Below are 24,417 nucleotides of genomic sequence, written 5' to 3'. Positions count from 1 at the left end.
AAGTGGGCAGGCAGAAGCCCGCCCACTGCTAAAGGATCCCACCCCACCCCACCCCCCACAGCCTAAGGAGAGGGGTTCCAGCTTGTAGTGAGTAAGTCACCCTGCTCTGGTTAGGAAGGGGTTAAAAGCAGCCAGGGAGGCTGGTTGGGTAAACAGCCACAGGTGTGGCCACACCCAATTAGGGCACAGCTGGCCCTGATAAAAGGGCAAGCAGAGGGAGTGAGAGAAAACTCTTGCTCCAGTTGAGGATCAGAGTGGACCAGGCTGCCTGGGAGAGCAAGCAGGGTACCTGAGGCAGAACAGGGCTGGGGAAAGGCAGGCAGGCAGAGCTGAGGAGCTCTGGCCTTGTGAGTCACCAGGCTGAGGCCTTGCTAAAGGCCAAGGGAGGTACTAGAGAGGCAGCTGGGGCTAGAAAGACAGCAGATCCAAACCCCCTTGCTGATGATGAGTGGCCACTTCAGACTGCAGTTTGCCCCTGAGGGAAGGGGCTAGATGAGGACTGGCAGTGGGTCACTGAGGTGACATGGGCTCAGGGGATTGGGGTTCCTGGGGAGGGGAGACCCAGAATGGGGGGGCACTGCTGTGGTGCAGCACCCCAAGGTAAGGGGCACTGGGAGGGACAAAGGGCCAGAAGTACTAGAAGTGGTGGAGATCAGAAGTAAGCAAGCTTCTTACTGTAGGAAGACACCAGCCAGCAGGAGGCACTCTGAGGCTGGAATTGAGCTAATTCCTGGATGACCAGCAGGAGGCACTGCGTGGTGAGTGCCCGCCGTGCTACAAAGCTGTATAAACATCAGCTATTTCCTCTTGTGTTGCTGAGTTCTGTTTTAAAGGTTAAGCACATTGATATGGAGATAGCTTTAATGTAATGGGTTGTACCAAATATGTGGAGGCAGGCAAGAATATTCCATAACTCATCAGCAGCCTCTTTCAAAGTGTTTAAAATACATGATGCCATCTTAAGATTTTATATGTGTACTGAGAGACTTAAAAATAGATTGTTTTGCATCATAAGAGATTAAGGACTGATGCCTTTTAGAATGCAAGAGGAACTCAGCAACAAAGAATCCCATTGCTAGTGGCCAAAATGTTACAAATTAATTAAGGCCTGATTCTGCATCCACTGATGTGAAAGGCAGAGCTCCTATTGATGTCAATGGTGCAGGGCGAGAGCTCAACTGAATAAACACAAAATAAAAACCTGACATCAGCAAGTGAACTTTATTCCTGGGAGGCAATGTTGCTAGTGCAAGGGTTCTCAACCTTTTTCCTTCTGAAGCCCCCCCGCAACATGCTATAAAAACTCCATGGCCCACCTGTGCCACAGCAACTGATTTTCTGCATGTAAAAGCCAGGAACAGCGTTAGTGGGTAGCAAGCAGGGCATTTGCCGGGGTCCCTGTGAAGCTAAGTTGCTCAGGCTTCAGCTTCAGCCCTGCATGATAGGGTTTGGGCCCTGGGCTTGAGTCCCATGCTTTGGCATTCTTCCCTGGGCCCCAGAAAGTCTAATGCTGGCACTGCTTGGTAAACCCCCTTAAACCTGCTCACAGCCACAGGGCGTCCCGGACACATGGTTGAGAACCACTGACCTAGTTGATACAGCACTGGACTGTGACTCAGGAGACCTGAGTTTTACGCCCTGCTCTTCCACTGATTTGCTGAGTACCCTTGGTTAAGTCATTTCACTTCCCTATGCCTCAGTTTTCCTTTCTGTAAAATGGGGGTAAGTCAAATGCTTTGAGGTCTCAGGATGAAAAGCATGTTATCAGAATAAAGTTCATTTGAATGAATTATGATTAAACCAGAATTCAATGAGAACACTGAGGGGCTGGGGTTTTTTTGGGGGGTGGTTTGGGCAGGGCAGGAAATTAAGAATGGCTTGCAGACCAGATTGACAATATTCTGCAAGACTTTCCATTTCAGTAAAAATGTTTCTACTTTTTTAAATGAAAAAAATCGTAACAATTTTCTTGGTAAAGATTCTGATTTTATTTTCAAAACCTGAGCATTTTTACAGAAGATTTTGGCAGGGTGTGTTTAGAGTTTTGATTAGGGAAAAAGGAATGAGATTTTCCCCAAAATCTCCCCAAAGTTAAAAATTCTCACCAAAATCTGGCATTTTTCACTAAGACCTGGTTATGTGCATCTTCCATATTTCAGTCTTAGTAAATCTTTGCTGAAAGACTGGGACATAGTTCTCATAAAAAATGGCTGTCAGGTGTGTGCTATGGCAAAGTTCTACTGAATTTATGATATAGATATAAAAAGAAAACTGTATTTTTTTGAAACTTTACCCCCAAAATATTTACTTGTGACCTGAGAGTAAGAATGAGAAAGTTAGAAGGGGGTCAAGAAGAGAACTGGAATGGAATTGGTAACAAAAGCTTCGATATTGCTTTTCATAAAAGCCAGTGGTGGAGTGACAGACATTCTTGGCCCAAAGTTTTCATTGAAATAAACAGATAAACTCAGAGCAACCCTGTGAGCTGCTGGAAATAAAGCAAACCTTTCTTCACAAAGATATTGGCATAACAAGTTTCTGTTTACTTGGATTGTGAATTGTTTGGGGGCAAGGGGCACCATTTTGTTCTGTGCTTGTACAGCTGCTAGCACAAACCAAGGCACTGCTACAGTACAAACAGGTAAATACTCCCCTCCCTCCCAGATGATTGGCCATAGTTCTCATTCACATAGAGGCCTCTTAATGAGCATCAGGTCTCAGAGGGTAAATCATTTGGATGATGCGCTGCAGGTAGCGGCCCAATGGCACTTTACAGTTCAAGGGGTGGGTGGGTTACACAACACATTAATCAAGAAATGCATTCCAGCACAGGAGCTGGAAGAGCCCTCTTACAGCTGACATCTTGTTTGCACTTTCAATGTGGGGGGGAAGGGAGGAAAACTCAATCTCCTCACACAGCAGAATTCTTCTGGCATCGTTATGGCATGATGCGACCTCACCATGCAGTGATGCCAGGAGATATGGGGCAGAGCTACATTAATCGGAGAGGTTTTCATCTTCCTGAGAAATCAGCTCATAGGACAGAAACAGAGAGTTTTGGTTTAAGTAGCAGCCACAGGCATTAATAACAAATGAATATTGGTTTTTGTGTCCAAGCCAGGAACAGAAAATCTGCTCCTCACTCACTCCTCCACTTGTGTGTCCCTGTCTCTCCCCCTGTTCTTTCTCCACCCCCAGCTTATCAGTGAGCCCTCCCCATTTCTGGAGACCCTAAGTATCACTGCACTCCACCTCCATCCCTTTCCTCCTTTCCCCTCAACACACACACTAGCTGTGCTGAAAGCTACTCCTGCTAGAAGAGGGCACAAAGCCTCCTAGGAGGATGATCCTGTGGTTAAGGAACAGGAATGGGACTCTGGAGACAATGCTTCAGTTTTCTGCTCTTCCACAGACATCCTATATGACCTTGAGTAGGTCACTCAGTGTCTCTGTACCCATCTGTACAATGGGAGAGCTTTCTCAGGCTTGTCTATTTGTATCGTAAACCCTTCAGGGCAAGGACTGACTCTCAGTAGGTGTTTATACAGCAGCTAGCACAATGGGACCCCTAGGCACTACTGTAATACAAAGATTAATACTTTGTCATAGACCCATAGGGATAGAAGGGACTGCAAGGGTCATCTAGTCTAATCCCCTGCCAAGATACAGGATGTGTTGTGTCCAAACCATCCAAGACAGATGACTGCCCATCCTCGTTTTGAAAACCTCCAGTGAAGCTGATCTCCCCCATGGCCAAGTTCTCCAGCATGGAACTGCTTCTCAGCTCCATGCTGAGGGGTTCTCCATGCTGCCCCATTAGACTGCTGAGCCCCTCTTGCTTCTCAGCATGAGGCAGGGAGCCAGAGCAGCAGATGGGGCCAGGTGAGAGGCTGTCTAGGAAGCCAGCTCTGCAGGAAACAGTGTTAACCGTATACCCCACCCACAACATCTTTAGTACATGAGCAAATCATGAAGGATCAAAAAAAACCAGAGCCAGCCAATGCCCTCAGAGGCTGGCCAGAAGAATGGATGATTGGACACGTGAATCAAAGAGGAGCCTGGAGTTCTGAAAAGGCTGCTGGAGAAATGGAATTAGAGTTGGCTGCCTCTATAAGGGGCCTGTGATAAATGAAGCATGGGTAGCTCCCTTTTATAGACACCCAGCCAGCCAGTTAGCTGTAAAATCCCTCTTCTTGTCTGTTCTCTGCTTGCTTCACCTGTAAAGGGTTAACAAGCCCACAGGTAAAAGAAAAGGAGTGGACACCTGATCAAAAGAGCCAATGGGAGGGCTAAAACTTTTTAAAATTGGGAAAAACCTTCCCTTTGTGGTCTGTTGTTCTCTCTGGGTGCAGGGACATGGAGCAGTAAGTAGGAATGCTGTGTAAAGCTTTAAGCCAGGTAGGAAAAAAATCATCAGATCATACCTAGAATTACTTATTTGAAACCTTCCCAAATATGTAAGTAAATTAGTAAATCAGGTTTATTTCTTTATTTTGGCTTTTGTATCTCTTCTGTGCTAACTAACCCCAGATGCTTTTGTTTGCTTGTAACCTTTAAGCTGAACCCCCAAGGAAGCTATTTTGGATGCTTAATTTTTGGAATTGCCCTTTTAAAATCTAGGAAAAGTCTAAATGCCAGATGTATTTTTTCTTTTTTGTTTTTAATAAAATTTACCTTGTTTGTTTAAGAACAAGACTGAATTTTTGGTGTCCTAAGAGGTTTGTGCAAGTTGTTTGATTAGTTGGTAGCAACAGCTAATTTCCTTTGTGTTCTTTCTCAGCTATTGCCCAAAGGGGGGAGGGGTGAAAGGGCTTGACGGTACCCCACAGGGGGGAATTCCCAAGTGCACCTTCCTGGGTCCAAGGGTTGTTTTGGGGTTTTTTTGCATTTGGGTGGTGGCAGCGTTTACCAATCCAATGTTAGAGAAAAGCTGTAACCTTGGGAGTTTAATACAAGCCTGGAGTGGCCAGTATTAATTTTTAAAATCTTTGCGGGCCCCCACCTTCTGTACTCAAAAAGTGCCAGAGTGGGGATTCAGCCTTGACAGACTGCTGAATAAGAAGAGAAGATGATTCAGGAACCAGCCATCAGGAGCAAAGCTATGAGCTGCCAGTGCAGGAGGATAGACCATGGGAGAAAAAGACCAGAGAGCAGGGGGGAAGGAAGAGAGGGAGGAACAGAACAGATGACAGCAGGGTGTGAAAAGCAGAGCAGTGGAGTGAATACAATACAAGCTTTAAACAAACAAAGGCCTGATTTTAGGCATCTTACTTTTGGGTTATCCAACTTGATTATCATAGAGGGCTGAACACCCAACCTGTGACCATCATCCCCCTTTAAAAGGAGTCACAAGTTATGCCCCTTAAAATTAAGGCACCTAAAATTATTAATGACTGTTGAAAGTTTGGGCTCAAGACAAACCCCCTCTCCCATTAGACAGAGAATGTTACTTTCCTACTCAAAAGGCAATGCAATGGCCGCCATGAATAGGAGGGAAAGCAGGTTGGGCAATCCCACCTAGATGAAGTATCTTTCAGAAGCCTGCACTCCACACACTGACATTGGAGATCCTCATATCCTGCACTTTATCACCAGACCTGCCTTCCTCATAGAAGTGCATGGAATGGAAAGCGGTCAGTCGTGTAGTAATAATATCTAGCAGTAGTCGATCTCACGCACATTACAAAGGAGGTCAGTATCATTACCTCATTTTACAGATGGGGAAACTGAACCAGAGATGGAGCGAATTACTTGCCCAAGGTCACCCAGCAGATCAATAGCAAGAACTAGGAATAAAACTCAGGTTTCCTAAATCCCAGTCCAGCATTATATCCACTAGGCCACACTACCTCCCTAAGTCACACACTGAGGGCTTGTCTTCATGTACAGTGCTACAGAGGCACCGCTGCAGCACTTTAGTGAAGAAGGGAGAGCTTTTTCCATACACGTAGTTAATTCATCTCCCCAAGAGGCAGTAGCTATGTGGGTGTGAGAAGCTCTCCCATTGACATAGCTGCATCACACACCTTCTCCTTCACACAAATCAGATGTCGTGAGCAGCAACAAAAAGAAACACCACTATGGTGATGCACCGATAACACTAACATAGCACTTTGCATGCTGAAGGGATATCAGCACATGTGCCAGGTAGCTGGAGGTTATTAGTTCCATCTTAAATATGTGGAAACTGAGGCATAGACTTTAGTTGTAAAACCTGACCACTCAAGTGTTGCTATTGCAGATTTTTTATTTGGTTATTTTTCTAAAAAGTCACTAGTGGGAAGTAGCTGCGAGGAGAAAGTGGGGAGGGTGGGGAGATGGCAAAAGATGTGCATGCATGGAGGGGAGTTCCTACTTTCCTTGATCAGAAAAATAAGATTTCATTCCAGGAATCATAGAATGTCAGGGTTGGAAGGGACCTCAGGAGCTCATCTAGTCCAACACCCTATTCAAAGCAGGGCCAATCCCCAGACAGATTTTCACCCCAGGTTACCTAAATGACCCCCTTAAGGATTGAACTGACAACCCTGGTTCAGCAGGCCAATGCTCTGAGCTCAAACCACTGAGCTATCCCTCCCCCTCAAATGGGAATTTGAGACAAAAATTATTCCCCTGCCTAATGGAGGACAGGGCACCCTCCGAATGCAGGGCATAACTGGGGAAAACCCCCCAAGGGTTGATCACTCACTCATCTTGTGGCGTCTCGGGTTCCATGGATTCATACATGTACCAGTCAGAACTGGCAAAGTCATCGTAAGCAAGGGAGCCATGGACTGCCAAGGAGCTGTTGTTTGCCATTCCCTTCTCTCTCTACCTCTGCTGGGAAAAAGAAAGAAGAATTAAAAAAAAAAAAATCTTGCCTTCTGTTCTTGGTAGAGCAAAAATACCCACAAGGATTGCTGCAGATGTCTTCCCTGGAGTTCTCTAGGGTCCGTTTAAAATGCTAAGATTGCACAGGCTACTTTGTGCTCTTGGTACTGGAGGTTCAAATTGACAGATTGGGAAGTGGGGGATAAGAATCTCTCTCCTCCAGTCAGGACTCTTTGCAATGTGAATTTGCATCATTTCAACAGCTGATACAAACAAAAGTAAAAAAAACCCAAATCTCTACCATGAAAAATCCAGTCTTGATTGGAGCTAAAAAGATTAAAGAGCTCAAGGCATGTTTAACTGGGTCCCTTCCACTCTCTCCCCCACCCCTCCTACCCAGGCTCAGTGCCCAGAGAATCAGAGCCTTTGTTTCAGTTACTTAACAGCATTTACATGAAAGCCTGGGAGTTGTGCAAGGGTCAAGATTTGGCTCCCTAGCAAGACACAGGCTAACCTAGAAAAGAATCAAGAAGGCCAGTGCGGTAACTGTCTGAATACAGGATTGAGCCAGGATCTACTTCCTTCCTGGGGCATTTTAAGCCTCTGTCCCACATAGTATATGGCTATACCAGTCAAACAGCCCCCTGTGCTTTTCACTCAACCTGATGCTGTAACTCCTCTGCCTTTAGCCTTCACTTCATCTGGGACATTTCAGACCCTGGAGATGAGTCAACAATGACGCAGCTTCTCTCGGTTCTACTGCTAAAGAGAAAGACATCAAATCAAAGGGATGGAGAACAAACCTTCCTTATTGGTAAAACAGAGATCCAGAAATAGGTTTCCAATTGCAGAGCAGAATGAATACCAGACTAGCACTGTTTGGCTCCTCAAATTGACTTTCTGTAAACACTTCTGTAAGGCCAACAGTTACTCAATGCAGCGTCACAGCAGTTTGTAGAGAGGTGGAAGAGATCATCTAGAGCCAGACTCTGATACCCTTCCGCACTTGACTCCAAAGAGTCATCCCACTTACTTGAGTCAGACACTGCTCAGTACGAGTAAGGGGACCAGCAGTTAACCCTTATCAAGCAGCTTGACACAGGTCAGAAGCAGAGCAGAGGAAAATAGTAACAGGCCAAGATTTCGAACTGGGATCCTAAACTTAGGCACTCACATCCATACATTGGCATCTAAATAAAAGTGGCTTGATGTTCCAGAGGAATTGCATACCCACAGTGCCTGCTGAAATCAACTGTAAGTGGAGATGATCAGGACTTTTATTTAGGTCACTGCCTATGGATTCAGATGCCTAACTTTAAGCTCCTAGGTTTGAACATTCTTTTTCCATGGTCCCTTTCCCTGATACTTGGAATAACCCCCCCCTGCTCAGAGAAAAAATATTTTGTATCCCTCAAAGTTGTTTGTTGTTGCCACAGATTGGCCTGGACATTTACCATCTCTCTTCAATAATAATAAGAAATAGCAATTTATTACAGCATTGAATTTTTGATGACTTTTTCCAACACTTGCAGCATATTTTTTTTTTTTTTTTTTTTTTTTTTTTTTTTTACACCACCACACACAAAGGCACCATATGGCTCCCACTACCGTATTATCTGAACACAACCTAATGCATTTACCGTCATGACACCCCTGGGAGGTAGAGCAGTGCTCTCATCCCTGTTTTACAGATGGGGAGCTGAGGCACAGAGACACTGAGACCCTGATCCACAAAGGAATTTAGCCTGATTTCCATTGAAATTAACAAACCTCAATTCATTAGTTTCAGTGGAAGTTGGGAAGGTCTTGGTGAGTTGCCCAAGAGCACAGAGGAAGTCTGTGGCAGAGCTGGGAATTGAAAGTGTTTAGTTAAAATAAGACATGACACTGGTCCATGTATCTGACTTCCCTGGTTGCACCTAGGACCAAATTAACATTCCAAGTGAGGCTCTCTTATTGTATCTCCAGCCCAGTCAAAACAAAAACCAGGAAATACTGGAAATACCCCAAGGCAACTAGATAGGAGAATTAGAGCCATACTTGCAGACTCCTGGTTCAATCAGAGGCTTCTGGGGCGGGGAGGGGACACAAAACACATACACACAAAAACCCACAAACTAAGAGTTCAGTTAGTGACATTTCAGGTTCCTCCAGACTCCCCCATAATCTGCAAAGCATGGAAGTAAGGAAAAAGTCTCCAGCATTCCTCGCCACCTTCATGTTGCCTATAATGCTGCTAATAACACACGGCATGACAAGTTGTTATATATCCCAGCTTCTATCCACTTCATGCTCCAATGTAAACTTTAGCAGCAACCTCATATACTCGATCAACAGATGTGCACATCTGACCACCCCACATTCATACTGTTGGGAAATTATTTTCCTTTAGTGGCACCAAGGTTGCTATTAAGGTTTTGCATAAGAGCATATTACTCTCTGGAGAGACCAAGCCAGGAATCTTCTCTGGGGAAGCTGCTGAGGTTGTTCCATGTCACCATTGCTCTTTCTGTGGAAGGCACAAGAAGAGTTGTAGATAAATGTCACAGCACAGCAACAGTACACACCAACACCTATGCTTACATAGCAAGTGTTTGTCAATGCTCAGCACTTGCTGTATTTTCTAGACACAACAAATCCTGGCAGGGGGTTGGACTCAACGACCTGGCAGTCCCTTCTGACCCTGTGATTCTATTTGATATCTTCAAAGCACTTTTCAAACAGCATTCTTGTCACACCTCTCCAAGGGATGCAAGTCCTCATTTGCCCTCTAATACAGATAAGGGAACGATCACCAGCTGCTTCCACTCTGGAGCCTGAGGTAGCTGGTGCAGAATGATGCTTTGCCTTACACAGTGGCAGGCCCAAAGACACCCCTCCAGGCCCAGCCACCCCAGACTTGGGGCATGTTTGGATTCAAGTCTAAACATTGCAAGCTGCCCCTTTATTTCCATAATGTGCTGAATCGAACATTCAGTCTGGAACAACCCAGAATGTTTACGCAGTCCAGATTAGCTGGGCTCCATCTCAACCCATTAGCTCCCAGAGCCCCTACCAAGGGTGGGGCCCTCTTGCACTAGCTGCTGTACATGCATATAGTGAGGCCAACTCTGTGCTGAGGAGCTTTCGGTCTAAATAGATGAGGCAGACAAAGGGTGGGGGAGATAGAACCCAGCAGAACTCAGTAGCTGAGGCAGAGAGGAATTAAGTCGCTTGCCATGGTCACACAGGAGTCTGGCAGAACCAGGAATCAAGCCTAGGCCTCCTGAGTCCCACTCCAATGCCTTAGACACAAGACTTATCCTTTCCTCTCATAAGGAATCCACTGTACTACCTCCTGCATCATCATTAGTTCTCCCTTTACAATCCCCTACAAGGAGCCAGGACTAGTGAGACCATCATGTTTGGTTCCACCTGCTCCGAAGCCAGGTCCCTGCAGCTGTAATTCACCTGCCAAGAATGTAGCACTCAGTAAAAGAAGGAGCCTATAAAACCCATGCAGCTCCTTGCAGCACCATAAAAAAATCGGTTCACCCTGGAAGGCATCCTGAGGGGAAGCAAACCCAGTGCACACCCCAGGGTTTACAAAAAGGATGGACCAGGGCAGCTTTTAGTAAAGTGCCTGCATTTGGAAACTAGGCTTCAACATGTGTTGCAACTGCTGCTGCTAAAACACATGGCCAGATGTTCAACTTGCATAAGTCAGCATCCACAGAGCATTCCCAGGCTGCACCAGCCAAGGATCTGGTCCATGGTATTTAAATTAAACATAGCTCCAAGCCTGGCATTTGAGAACAGTCTCCATCTCCTTGCTTTCAGAAACATGACATAAAGAGCTAAAGGAAGTGCCTGCAGCAGAGGATGTGTGGCTACAGAAACTCTGGGGGCGCGGGAGGAGGGAGGGGGAAGAGACAGAGGAATGAACCTTGCTGAGCTGTTCCATTTATAAGAAACCAACAACAATCTCTAGCTCTTATATAGCTCTTTTCATCAGCACTTTACAAAGGGAAGTCGGTATAATTATTCCATTCTACAGATGGGAAAACCGAGGCACAGAGCAGGAACAAATATTACCAAGGCCACCCAGCAGGCCAGTGGCAGAGCTGGGAATACAACTCTTGCTGCCTGATGTCACAGCCTAATGCAACTCTGTAAGAAAAATCAAGTTACAATTCTTGCAAATTGGGAATTCCTTCTTATCTAGGGTGACCATATGTCCCATTTTGGCTGGAACAGTCCCTTTTTTAAGCCCTGTCCCAACCATCCCAACATATTTTATATACATACATATACACACACCCCACTAAAATGGGCATTTGTCCCATTTGCTCTTGACAACTTGTCCCATTTGTCAAGATCAACTGATCAAATGCCCACTTTTGTCAAAAAAGTGGGGTGCAGTGTGGAGGAACATGCTGAGGGGGTAGGTGGAGATGCCAGCCCCGCACAGGCGTGGAGGCAGGACTGGAGGGGTAGCGTTCCAGAATGTGTGGTGCCGGCAGGGTTCCGGCAACAGCCTGGCGTGGGGGCAAGGCACTCAAGCAAGTGGCTGGGGACATCCAGTTTTCTGTTTGGGAAATATGGTCACCATATTCTTACCTGAAGTACCTTGCAGGGTTTATACATCACCAGTGGTTGGGGGCTTGGCTTAATGCACAGTCTGGAAATACAGCAAGGAAACTCTAGAACCTTGTGGCCACAGGGTCAGTACTGACCTAGAAGAGTTCCACCTATTGAATCCCAACAGCCCATGCAGCTGCTCCTAGGAGGTCTCCCATCCACGCACTGGCTAGCCCAAGTGTCTTTAGCTTTTGAAGGCTGCGGGTGGGAGGGGGCTGTGGTATACAAGAGGAGGAGGTGGCTAGTTTTGTTCTGTATCATTGGCTGATTGGAGTCTCACCAGCGGCAGCTCCAGGCACCAGCACTCGAAGCGCGTGCCTGGGGCGGCAAGCCATGTGGTGGCTTCAGTGGCTTGCATGTGGGAGGTCCGCCGGTCCCACAGGACCTCCTGCAGGTGTGCCACTGAATCCGTGGGACCGGCGGACCTCCCGCAGGCAAGCCGTCAAAGGCAGCCTGCCTGCCATGCTTGGGGCAGCAAAAAGGCTAGAGCCACCCCTGAGTCCCACATCTGTGACTAAGGAACAGCTGCTGAGGACAAGCAGGCAGGGGGAGCCTCAGAGACTTTCCAATGCTGTCATGGATTTGGCAGTTCAAGGCTGTTCCTCAGGGCTAATGATTCTTCAGCACCCCCATCCTCAGCCAGACTATTGTGGTGAGTCAGATATAGGATTCACTAGCTGACTAATCTACCAATGCAATGCAGGCTCCCTGGGGTTGTGCACCCAAGAGAGAATCTGGCAGTTACACCAGTTTGCTTCTGGAGAAGAGCCAGAAATGTGGGGATAGGGTCTGGTTCCCAAGGACAGTCTCTTCAGCAGAGCTGTCAATGGATGCTGCATGCCTCAGTGCCTGAGCACCTGGGTCATCAGGTGCTAGCAGTACTCTGGTGGCATCACCTCAAGGTGGGATAAAGTTTTGCACTGCTGTATGGCACTCTGAAGGTTAAAGAGAGAACAGTGGGGATGGGGCTCCCAGGATAGCCCTATCTGGGCCTGAGGCCTGCAGAGCAGAGGCTATGCAAGAGTGAGGGGATTCTCAGGGCTCGGGTGTGAAATTGTCTGTGTGCTCTCCATAGCGTGCTGTTAGTCCAGCAACTAAGGAGTTAGCTACCAGGTTGCATGCAGAGGGTCTGTTGCGTTCAGGGGTCAACCCTGCAGGCCTGGCCAACTTCAGCATGAAAATTTGCTCAGTAAGGACTGCAGGATCGAGCCCATATTGGAAGAGGAAATCACAGTGAGCCCAATGCTAGTGAGAGTAGCTAGAGTGATTGAGCGACTCCAGTTGAGGATCAGGCCCAACATATGGAGACAATGTCTCCACACAGACCAATTTGTTTTGGAGCCATGTCAAGCCTCCACTGAGCAATCCTGAGCCTGGACCTCTCCCTGGCCCCAGGCATTAGGAGTAAACATTACCCATCCTTCATTCCCCACTGAGCTGGGAACACAGAGATTCTTGTGCTCTCCCATCACACAGAGCCCCACTCCACCCAGCCATTACCCGAAACCTGATCGCTTTGCTCCTCCAGCTAACCTCTGCCTGGGAAGGCTGGGGCTTTGATCACAGCAGCACCAGCGAGATTGATGGTCTCAATAAAAGCCTTTCATAGTCTTCATTTCCCACTATCACTCCCTGGGGAGCTTTTGCATATCACCACTATGAAGTGAGTGGAGGGGAAGCAAGGCTGGAAGAGGTGGACTCCTCCTCCTCCTCCCCCGCCCCCCCACCAGCGTAATGACAGCGCACTGTGCAGCTTTTAATAAAAATGATAAAGATCCATCTCCAGAACTGTTCTGGGAGCCTTTTTTATTTTTAAAAGGGATTTCGTTTAATTCAATTGAGATTTATACAGAGCTGAGGCAGGAACGAAACACGACAGAGGGAATCGGCCGTGGCTTAGCCAGAACTCCCCACAGCGCCTGTTGCATTTGCCTGTGCTGGGTTTGCTTAGTCTGTTAGATTTATTTATTTGCACTAGGGAGGGGCAGCTTTTGACACACACTGTTTGCACAGGTGCCAGTTAAGCAAAACAGCTGTCAGTTTACCAGCAGTTAAGCAAATCCATGAAGAAACCATTTGCCACTTGCTCTTAAATTCAATCATCTCCTATTGGTATCAAGATGCAATCTGGTGATGTGGTGGAATAAATCTGTGGCTGCTAATTCATGCTAATCACCATAGTGCCTGTGATCTCACTGTGGAAGTGGCAGTAGAATTCAGTCTCCTGCTCCAAAACCACCAGCTCTTCCCCACTTTTGCTAAAAGAGAATCTCCCCATTAGCTTTAGCAGTATAGGGTCTATGACACAGCTGTGTAGCTCTGATTCCATGCAAGAGAGAGAAGAGGAATATCCAATCAGGCCAGTGCAGGCCAGATCCTCAAAGGTGTCCAACTCATTAATTTCAATACCTTTGAGGATCTGGGCCTACATTGTGTAACGTGCATACATTAGCATACTGCCATTTTTTAAGACATGGGCCACTGCAGGAAAGCCCCTGCCACATCCCTCCCACTCCATGTGAGGGGAGAATAGGGGCAATTTCCTGGAGGTGGGGACACAGCTGGCTCTGTGCCTGAAGTAGAGATGCCCTGCACTGGGAGCATTCTCCAAGACTGTCCTTATGACTGCCCTATGGCCTTTGCTCCAACCTCACTAGCACAACAGGCTTCATGGAAACACTGAATCAGGCAAAGTGACCGAGCACAGCCCCCTGTGAAGCACTAGTGCTTTAGACCCAGATTTTTGAAGCTATGTAGATATTACTGCGCTCAGTGTCACACCACAACACCAATTTAGGAGTATAAATCTCTCTTTCAAAAGGGATTTAGGCACCTAGGCTTCTAAACCCCATCAACTGGAATTCTGGCTCCCAAGTTCCTAAGTCCCTTTTGAAAGGAGGAGTTAGGCTCCTCAATCAATTAGGCATTGCAACGCTGAGCACAACGCCTACGTAGCTTTACAAACCTAGGCCTTGGTGGCAAGAGGGCATGGAGAAGCCAGTGATTTTGGTAGCCCGTGAAGTCCAGAGCCCTTGGAATTGCCCCAGTACAGCACTAGTGAGAGCGAGACACACACTCATAGGGCAAGGGAAGTCCCAGAAAGTTTTACGCCTTGTCACCCACAGATCATTCCCATAGCACACACAACAAGAAGCCTCCTGGAGGTCATCAGTGCCCCCTACCCCCACTGGCTCCAGCCTGGTGGGAGTGAGAGACCCTGGAAGGACAAGCATATTTAGTGTTGTGCCAGTGTGGGCCAGAGGGCATTTCTCTAGCTGTTTGCAAGCAAATCTGGTGTTCACAATGGAAGTGCTCCTGGCTGGGGCCAGGCAGAGTGCGTTCAGGGGCTGTGCAAGCTTCCCACACTCCACACACATCTCTGCTGAGAAACCTCACTGATCGCACCCCCTGTTATACCTGCCCTGAACCCTCAGCTTCCCCATGCCTCTGCCAATACCCCTCGAGCCAGGCCAGTAGCCAAGGCTGGATCCACCTGCCAAGCAGCTATATGCCAGTCCCCAACTGCGCTATTAACCCTTCAGACCCTGACTCAGCATTAAAGCCACACATGGTGAAATGCTCAGAGACTGAAGGGAGACAATGGTGCCACCACTGCACAGAGCGCTGAGCTGCAGCTCCTTTCCTAGGCTGCTCAGCACTAAACAGATTGGTCAGCCATGGAGTCTCCTCACTCCATCATCTGTCCTCACCACCCATCACCCAGCATGCCAACTGCCCCTCCAAATAGCAGCCTGCCACAGTCATTGTACCCTAAGCCCCACACTTCAGAAGCTAATTGGCCCACATGCCCCTGCCAGTAACACATCCCCCCCCCCACGATCCCTTGGCTCAGAACCCATCCAATGACTGAACTGCAAGGGGGTGCATGGCAAATCATGAGCCCTCAGTCTGGACAGCCTCTGAATGCTAGAACAGCTGCAGCTGCACTGGGCAGCTCAGACCCAGCTCTAGAGCAGTGGTTCTCAAAGTGACACTTAATAGCTTATAATGGAAATCATTAGCTAAGCAAACTCAAGGAGGGTTCTAAATGCCTTTTGCTCCAGTGATATTTTGAACATCAAGAACAGAACAAAGTCTAAGTGCCTCAAACAAACTCCTGGACATCACTAGTCACATGAAGATTCAGTAGCCTGAATTTCCCTTATAGTTTGTCAGGCCAAAGTTTACTAACAAAGTCACCCCTGCAGCAGGGAACAGCAACTGAAGACAACCCCACAAAGTAAAACGTTACCTTCTTCCGTCAACTCTTCTGAGAGGAGAGCAGATGCACAAAACTTCTCTCCTCTGCAGCAGTAGGAAGATGGTAATCCTGTTAAAAATTTAGACTCATTGAGAGAAACTTACAGATCAGCCACTTTCCTGCTTTCTCTTCCTGTATTTCAAAGTTACCCCAAGAGCTAGTTGTCTGGAGGCAAGTGCACTCAGCAACTGCTGCAGCTGTTCCTGTGTTTCCTAATCTCATCAGAGGATCCCAGCAGAGATGCAGCCATGCAAGCTTAAAGGCAAAGTTCAGCACACCGGAGAGAGGAGGCTCTCTATTGCTGGGGAACTTTATCCTCTCCATTGCTAAGAGGGCTTGGCTCGGGGCCACCCCAGGGTTTAGAAAATTAAAAGCAACCAGTCAGTGCTTTGCTCACCCTTTGATTATCAACCACGTTTCTGGAGAGTCTGCAGACAGCTTTCCGCCCCAGCACTTTGTCCATTCTGCTGTTCCCGCCCCCATAACACACACAGACCACTGAGAGCTGTAGTGAACCCAGAGCCCTGAGGGACCAAACTCCAGAAAAATAGCCCCCACTTTCACCTGTGCTGGCTGACATGAAAGGCAGGACAGCAGATCTCCAGCTGGGGTAAATCAGCGTAGCTCCACTGGAGTCAATGGGCCAGCTCATCAGCTGGTGTAAATCAGAAATGCCCCGTTGATTTCAATGGCGCTATGGCAATTTACATCAGCTGAGAATCTGGCCCAGGAGCGTCCCTCCCTTTCCTTTATGTCTGACTTGCTCTGTTCCTTTGCCCCTGCTACCGCTAGTTACTCCAAATACATGAGGAGGGCTTCTCTGGCCTAGCCTCAATCCAACACAGTTTGGGAAGAGAGCTGAGTTATCTCAGTTTTTGGTTGCATGTCACTAGGGCAAGGGGGAAAGGGCCCATTAACAGCCCTAGAGACTGAAGTCCTCTCTAGTCACAGGATGGGTACAGCTCAGCCAACAGCAGTGCAAGCTTCCTCCCTGCCAGCATAACTGTGCCCTGTCTGCTGTTAACTGACCTGATGGGAGGGCATTTGCAGTGCAGAGTGCCCACATGAGTCATCCCACAGCAGGTGCAAGCCTGGTGCATTGCTACCCTGCATCCCCATTTGTGCTGTTCCACAATCTTCCTCCTGTACCTATTGTAGAGATATCTATCAAGGTAACAAGAAGAGTTTCTACAGGTATGTTGACAACAAGAAAAAGGTCAGGGAAAGTGTGAGACCCTTAATGAATGAGGGAGGCAACTCAGTGACAGGTGATGTGGAAAAAGCTGAAGGACTCAATTCTTTTTTTGTCTCTGTCTTCACAGACTAGGTCAGCTCCCAGACTGCTGTACTGGGCAGCACAATATGGGGAGGAGGCGAATGGTCCTCAGCAGTGAAAGAACTGGTTAAGGACCATTTAGAAAAACTGGATGTGCACAAGTCCATGGGTCCAGAACTAATGCATCCAAGGGTGCTGATGTGATTGGAAAGAGTCCAGCAGAGGGCAACAAAAATGATTAAGGGGCTGGAGCATATGGTTTATGAGGAGAGGCTGAGGGGACTGGGATTATTTAGTCTGCAGAAGAGAAGAATGAGGGGGGATTTGATAGCTGCTTTCAACTACCTAAAAGGAGGATCCAAAGAGGATGGATCTAGACCAGGCCTGCACAACTCGTAAAGCGGCGAGGGCCATATTATTCCAAAGCAAACAGCTGTACCATATAAGGTTTTATGGGGGGTGCTTATAAATGTATGTATGATGTAACTGGAATAGAATTTTCCTACATATGCTATGTAACATATCTATGTAAAGGTTATGATCTACTAGTTATGTTCATCCTAGTTGTATGCAGGCACCATTTGTGTGTTCAAAGTTATGAACATTGGTTGTATAATTACTTGATTTCTAAGTAGCCTTAGTTAGAACATATGGTCACTTCTTGGGAAAGGAATGTGCTCAATCAAGAAGCATCTAACAGATAAAAGAGCTTGGAAGACTCCAATCCACATAAGAAGTCTACCTGAGGACATTCAAGGTAGCATGTGGGTAATGACTGCTGCCTGCAGGTCCTGAGTCATGCATGGGCATGTGACTTGCCCATGTGATTCCAAATCTCCATTTTGTGACAGGATTCTCCACAGCGTGAGCAAGGGTTCTCCACTCACAAAAGAGAGCGTATTTAAAACGCTGGGAGACCCCTCCATTTTGTCTTCAAGCTGGCTAAACAAGGAGCCTCTCCACCCACCACAGGATACTTAAAGGAAACTGAAACAAAGGACAGTAACTACAGGGGGTGTGAGTAATTGCTGGACCCAGGCTAAAAGAAGATTAGCCTGTAAAAGGGAGCATTCTGGAACTGGTGAGGATCTTATCTGTATTCAGCTTAATTAGATATAGATTTACACATTTTATTTTATTTGGTTTGGTGACCCACTTTGTTCTGTCTGTTACTACTTGGAACCACTTAGCTCCTGCTTTCTATATTTAATAAAATCACTTTTTACTTATTAATTAACTCAGAGTATGTACTAATACCTGGGGGAGCAAACAACTGTGCATATCTCTCTATCAGTGTTATAGAGGGTGAACAATTTATGAGTTTACATTGCATAAGCTTTATGCAGGGTAAAACAGATTTATTTGGGTTTAGACCTCATTGGGAGTTGGGCATCTTGGGTGCTAAAGACAAACACACTTCTGTGAGCTGTTTTCAGGTAAACCTGCAGCTTTGGGGCAGGTAATTCAGACTCTGGGTCTTTGTTGAAGTAGACAGGAGTGTCTGGCTTGGCAAGACAGGGTGTTGAAGTCCTGAGCTGGCAGGGAAAACAGGGATAGTAGTAGTCTTGGCACATTGGTTGGCAGCTCCCAAGGGGGTTTCTGTAATCCAACCCATCACAGGCCAAGCCACCCTCCTCCCCCAGCCCCCCTGAAATACTTCCCCATCCCCCAGCACCACCCACCCCACAGAAACAACCCCCCCCTTCCCCAGTGCTGCCCCACCGAAACAGTGGTATTGAACCTCGGTAGTATGTTATAGCAGGCCCCTAAGGTAGTATAATTAAGGTAAAAGAAAAATGTCTTTTTGCTAGAAGTAGAACAAGCTCTTTCCCCAAGTTTGTAATCAATTGCCCTGTTGAATGAATGAAGTGTGAATGAGGAAGGCATGGAAAGCCGGCACCTTCAGACAGCTGCAACCCTTGGAGAGGGCATGGGAGCCAGACCAGATCCGTAGAACAGGTCAGCCACTGACTCCTCGCTCGCCTCCTCAGCCCCACATTCCCCCCAGCTCACCTACTCACCCACTGCCACTGCCCGCCCACTCGCCTCCTCAGTCCCTCACCCCCCCCCCCCCGGCTCACCTACTCAGCCCCTGCCACTGCCTGCCCGCCTCTTCAGCCCCCTTCCCTCATCCGCTGCTTGCCTACTCACCCCACACGGGCCACACAATGAGCCCACCTACTCACCCCCCACAGGCTGCACAGTGAGCCCACGCGGGCCACATGTTGTGCAGGCCTGATCTAGACTGTTCTCAGTGGTAGCAGATGACAGAACAAAGAGTAATGGTCTCAAGTTGCAGTGGGGGAGAACCAACACCAACTAAATCATCCCAGAAAAGGCTTTGTCAAGCTGGGCCTTAAAAACCTCTAAGGATGGAGATTCCACCACCTCCGTAGGTAACCCATTCCAGTGCTTCACCACTCTCCTAGTGAAATAGTGTTTCCTAATATCCATCTTAGACCTCCCCCACTGCAACTTGAGACCATTGCTTCTTGTTCTGTCATCTGCCATTGAGAGAAGACAGATACACCTTGTGACTCAGAGAATGCAGGGACTTGCCCATGTGACTCCAAACTCCATTTTGCTGTAATTTTCCACAGTAAGGACAAAGATGTCCTTACACCTGGAAGAGAGTATAAAAAGCAGCTGCCTCATCTCCATCTTGCCTTTCATCCTGCTTCTTACCTCTGGAGGGACTTTGCTACAAACTGAAGCTCTAAACAAAGGAATGAATGACCCAGCTGGGGATGTACTCCAGAGACTTGATTTGAACCTGCAGTTTATTACATCACTGATACAAGCCTGAACCAATAACTTTGCCATTACTGTATGTAATTGATTCAGTTTAACCAATTCTAGCTCTCATTTATATCTTTTTCCTTTTATGAATAAACCTTTAGATTTTTAGCTTCTAGAGGACTGGCACGACGTGATTTGCGGGTAAGATCTGATTTATATATTGACCTGGATCTGGGGCTTGGTCCTTTGGGATTGAGAGAACCTTTTTTCTTTTACTGGGGTATTGGTTTTCATAACCATTTGTCCCCATAACAAGTGGCACTGGTGGTGATACTGGGAAACTGGACTGGCTAAGAGCCAGTGAGGTAAAACCAAGTCTTCTCTGTTTGGCTGGTTTGGTTTGCCTCGGTGTGCATAGAAACCCCAGCGTTGGGCACTAACTGCCCTGCTTTAAGCAATTTGTCCTGAATTGGCACTCTCAGTTGTGTCCCACCAGAACCAGCATTATTACAAACCCAATATGCCGTTAGCCTTCTTGGCAACAAGGGCTCACTGCTGACTCATATCCAGCTTCTCATCCACTGTAATCCCCAGGTCCTTTTCTGCAGAACTGCTGCTTAACCATTCGGTCCCTAGTCTGTAACAGTGCATTGGATTCTTCCCTCCTAAATGCAGGACTCTGTATTTGGCCTTGTTGAACCTCATCAGATTTCTTTTGGCCCAATCCTCCAATTTGTCTAGGTCACTCTGGACTTTGTCCATACTCTCCAGCATATCTACCTATCCCCCCAACTTAGTGTCATCTGTGAACTTGCTGAGGGTGAAATCTATCCCATCCTCCAGATCATTAATACAGATGTTGAACAAAACCGGCTCCAGGGCCGACCCCTGGGGCACTCCGTTTGATACCGGCTGCCAACTAGATATCGAGCTGTTGATCACTACCCATTGGGCTTGGCAATCTAGCCAGCTTTCTGTCCACCTTATAGTCCATTCATCTAATCCATACTTTTTAAACTTGCTGGCAAGAATATTATGGGAGACCGTATCAAAAGCTTTGCTAAAGTCAAGATATATCACGTCCACTGCTTTCCCCATATTCACAGAGCCAGTTATCTCATCATAGAAGGCAATCAGGTTGGTCAGGCATGACTTGCCCTTGGTGAATCCATGTTGACTGTTCCTGATCACATTTCTCTCCTCCAAGTGCTTCAAAATGGTTTCCTTTAGGAAATTGCTCCATGATTCTTCCAAAAACTAAGTGAGGCTGACTGGTCTGTAGTTCCCCTGGTTCTCCTTCTTCTGTTTTTTAAAGATGGGCACTATATTGCCTTTTTCCAATCGTCTCCCCCGATCGTCATGAGTTTTCAAAGATAATGGCCAATGGCACTGCAATCACATCAGTCCATTCCTTCAGCATCCTTGATGCATTAGATCTGGACCCATGGACTTGTGCACATCCAGCTTTTCTAAATAGTCCTTAAACTGTTCTTTCACCATGGAGGGCTGCTCACCACCTCCCCATACTGTGTTGCCCAGGACAGCAATGTGGGAGCTGACCTAGTCTGTGAAGACTGAGGCACAAAAAAAGCATTGAGTACTTCAGCTTTTCCCACATCATTTGTCACTGGGTTGCCTCCCCCATTCATTAAGGGTCCCACACTTTCCCTGACCTTTTTCTTGTTGCCAACATACCTGTAAAAACCCTTCTTGTTACCCTTCATATCCCTTGCTAGCTGCAGCTCCAGCTGTGTTTTGGCCTTCCTGATTACACCCCTGCATGCTCAAGCAACATTTTTATACTCCTCCCTAGTCATCTTTGTATATCTCATTAGATTAGATTAATTGAAAATTCATGTTTGATTACATAATTAATTACTGTATTCTAAAGTATTTGCACAGGGGATGAAAGGAAATTAACCAAGATGCTTAAGGAAATACAGGGGACAAGATTTTATATTTTCACACATTATAGTTTAATAGGATTTCAGTTACAGTTACGCACGGCTTTCAGAGCAAACACCATTACAGTCATGATCCCACACCAAAACTCTGGATCGTAACAATTTTGGCACTAGAAAGCAAGGATTATAATCCTGTTATGATTCACTTAGATGCTTAATTTACCCCCTTGAATAGTCCCCATTGATTTAATTGGGACTAGTCATGTATGTAAATATAAACACATGCTTAAGTCATTGCAGGATGAATCCAAATTTCACACATGACCTGACCAACACCTTTGATCTTAACAACCCCGAATTTCAAGCCATTTGAAATCTGGATCCAAATTTTGCAGCTTGGGGCCCATCATTGCTTTATTTAAAAACCTCCAACATGGCCCATATTCACCAAGGACAATATACCTTTTGAGAGAAGCTGGGTTAGTTCATGGTTTCGTTAGGGAACCCAGCAGACTAGGCAATTTTGTTTGAGGTTTGTTTGTTTTCATTTAAAAGAAACCCACAAAAACTGAAAATGAACCATGGAGGCAAGAATGCCCTCGGACCCCAAACTGCCAATAAAACAGGTTACAGGGACCAACTGGAGCCAGTGGGGTTTTCATAGCAAACGAGTTGATTGATCAAATGCTGATCAGACTCAAGATTTGAGTGCTCTTCACACAACATATAGGGAGAAAGGAAAGAAGAGTTCATTCTTCCAATACCATTAAAGGATTCCAACTTTCAGACCTCCAGAGCAGCATGTTAATAACATTCTCTGTCGATCTCTGGGAAATGATATGGCAATCTACATATCTGAGGAGAGCTAGTCAGGAATTGTCCAACAAAACATTGTGTTGGAAAATGCTGATTCATCAAAATTTAAACAGTGTCAGATTCAACAAAACAGCCAACTCACAAGAACAGCCATACTGGGTCAGACCAAAGATCCATCTAGCCCCGTATCCTGTCTTCTGACAGTGGTCAATGCCAGGTGCCCCAGAGGGAATGAACAGGTAATCATCAAGTGATCCATTCCCTGTTACTCATTCCCAGATTCTGGCAAACAGAGGCTAGGGACACCATCCCTGCTCATCCTGGCTAATAGCCACTGATAGACCTATACTCCATGAATTTATCTAGTTCTTTTTTTAACCCTGTCATAGTCTTGACCTTCACAACATCCTCTGGCAAAGAGTTCCACAGGCTGACTGCGTGTTGTCCTTTTGTTTGTTTTAAACCAGCTGCCTATTAATTTCATTTGGTGACTCCTAGTTCTTGTGTTATAAGGAGTAAATAACACTTCCTTATTTACTTTCTCCATCCCAGTCATGATTTTATAGACCTCAGTCATATCCCCGTTAGTTGTCTCTTTTCCAAGTTGAAAAATGCCAATCTTTTTAATCTCTCCTCATATGGAAGCCGTTCCATACCCCTAAATCATTTTTGTTGCCCTTTTCTGAACCTTTTCCAATTCTAATTTATCTTTTTTGAGATGGGGCAACCACATCTGCATGCAGTATTCAAGATGAGAGCATACCATGGATTTATATAGAGACAATGATATTTTCGGTTTTATTATTGATCTCTTTCTTAATGATTCCCAACATTCTGCTCACTTTTTTGATTGCCACTGCACATTGAGTGGATGTTTTCAGAGAACTATCCACAATGACGCCAGGATTTCTTTCTTGAGAGGTAACAGCTAATTTAGACTCCATAATTGTATATGTATAGCTGGGATTATGTTTTCCAATGTGCATTACTTTGCATTTATCAACATTGAATCTCATCTGCCATTTTGTTGCCCAGTCACCCAGTTTTGAGAGATCCTTGTGTAGCTCTTCACAGTCTTCCTGGGGCTTAACTATATCTTGAGTAGTTTTGTATCCTCTGCAAATTTTGCCACCTCGCTATTTATCCTTTTTTTTTCTAGATCATTTACGAATATGTTGAATAGGACTGGTCCCACTACAGACACCTGGGGAAAACTACTATTTACCTCTCTCCATTCTGAGAACTGACCATTTATTCCTACCCTTTGTTTCCTATCTTTTAACCGGTCCATGAGAGGACCTTCCCTCTTATCACGTGACAGCTTATTTTGCTTAAGAGCCTTTGGTGAGGGACCTTGTCAAAGGCTTTCTAAGAAATCTAAGTATCCAATATCCTTTGGATCACCCTTGTCCACATGCTTGTTGACCCTCTTAAAGAATCCTAGCAGATTGGTGAGGCATGATTTCCCTTTACAAAAATCATGTTGACTCTTCCTCAACAAATTATGTTCATTTATATGTCTGACAATATTGTTCATTATTATAGTTGTTACCGAAATATCGGGTTTGCCTAGCTGAGAGCCAGTGTGCCCAATACTGAAGTCAGGTTTACCAGCCTATAATTGCCAGGATCAACCTCTGGAGCCCTGTAAACCAGCAGATTCACCCCTGCAGCACCTCCTGCTGGTGACTTCCCAGAATTAACTCATTCTAGCTCTGGAGCACCCTCTGCAGGCCAGTGATCCACCTGTCCTCTGGTCCCTATGTCCCTCCCTGGACCCAGTGCCCTTTTACATGGGGTGCTGCCCCCTAGCAGTAATCCCTCTCTCTCAGGGTCTCACCTCCCTGGGAAACCCCTACCCTCTATCCCCACCTTGCCTCAGTATATGGCTACTGCCAGTCATTGTCTAGCCCCTGTGCCCTGGGGCATACTGCAGTGTCAGTCTACTCATCACTAGCAAGGTTGGGTTTGGACCTGCTGCCTTGGCCTAC

At 46.5% G+C, this 24,417-nt stretch overlaps 1 protein-coding gene across 1 annotated transcript in view; it reads right to left on the bottom strand.

Annotated features, from left to right (window-relative positions):
* The window catches only part of STRA6 (signaling receptor and transporter of retinol STRA6), a 40,188-nt gene extending 33,390 nt beyond the window's left edge, over nucleotides 1–6,798 (bottom strand). Inside the window, exon 1 of the mRNA XM_050968207.1 lies at nucleotides 6,689–6,798. Coding sequence (XP_050824164.1) covers nucleotides 6,689–6,798 — 110 coding nt within the window. The remainder of the gene's footprint in view (nucleotides 1–6,688) is intronic.
* Nucleotides 6,799–24,417: the final 17,619 nt, after the last annotated feature.

Source organism: Gopherus flavomarginatus, chromosome 9, assembly GCF_025201925.1.
Source record: "Gopherus flavomarginatus isolate rGopFla2 chromosome 9, rGopFla2.mat.asm, whole genome shotgun sequence".
NCBI classification, from domain to species: domain Eukaryota; kingdom Metazoa; phylum Chordata; order Testudines; family Testudinidae; genus Gopherus; species Gopherus flavomarginatus.
The sequence above is the reverse complement of the archived record's forward strand: the minus strand, read 5'-3'. Positions and strand labels throughout refer to the sequence as shown.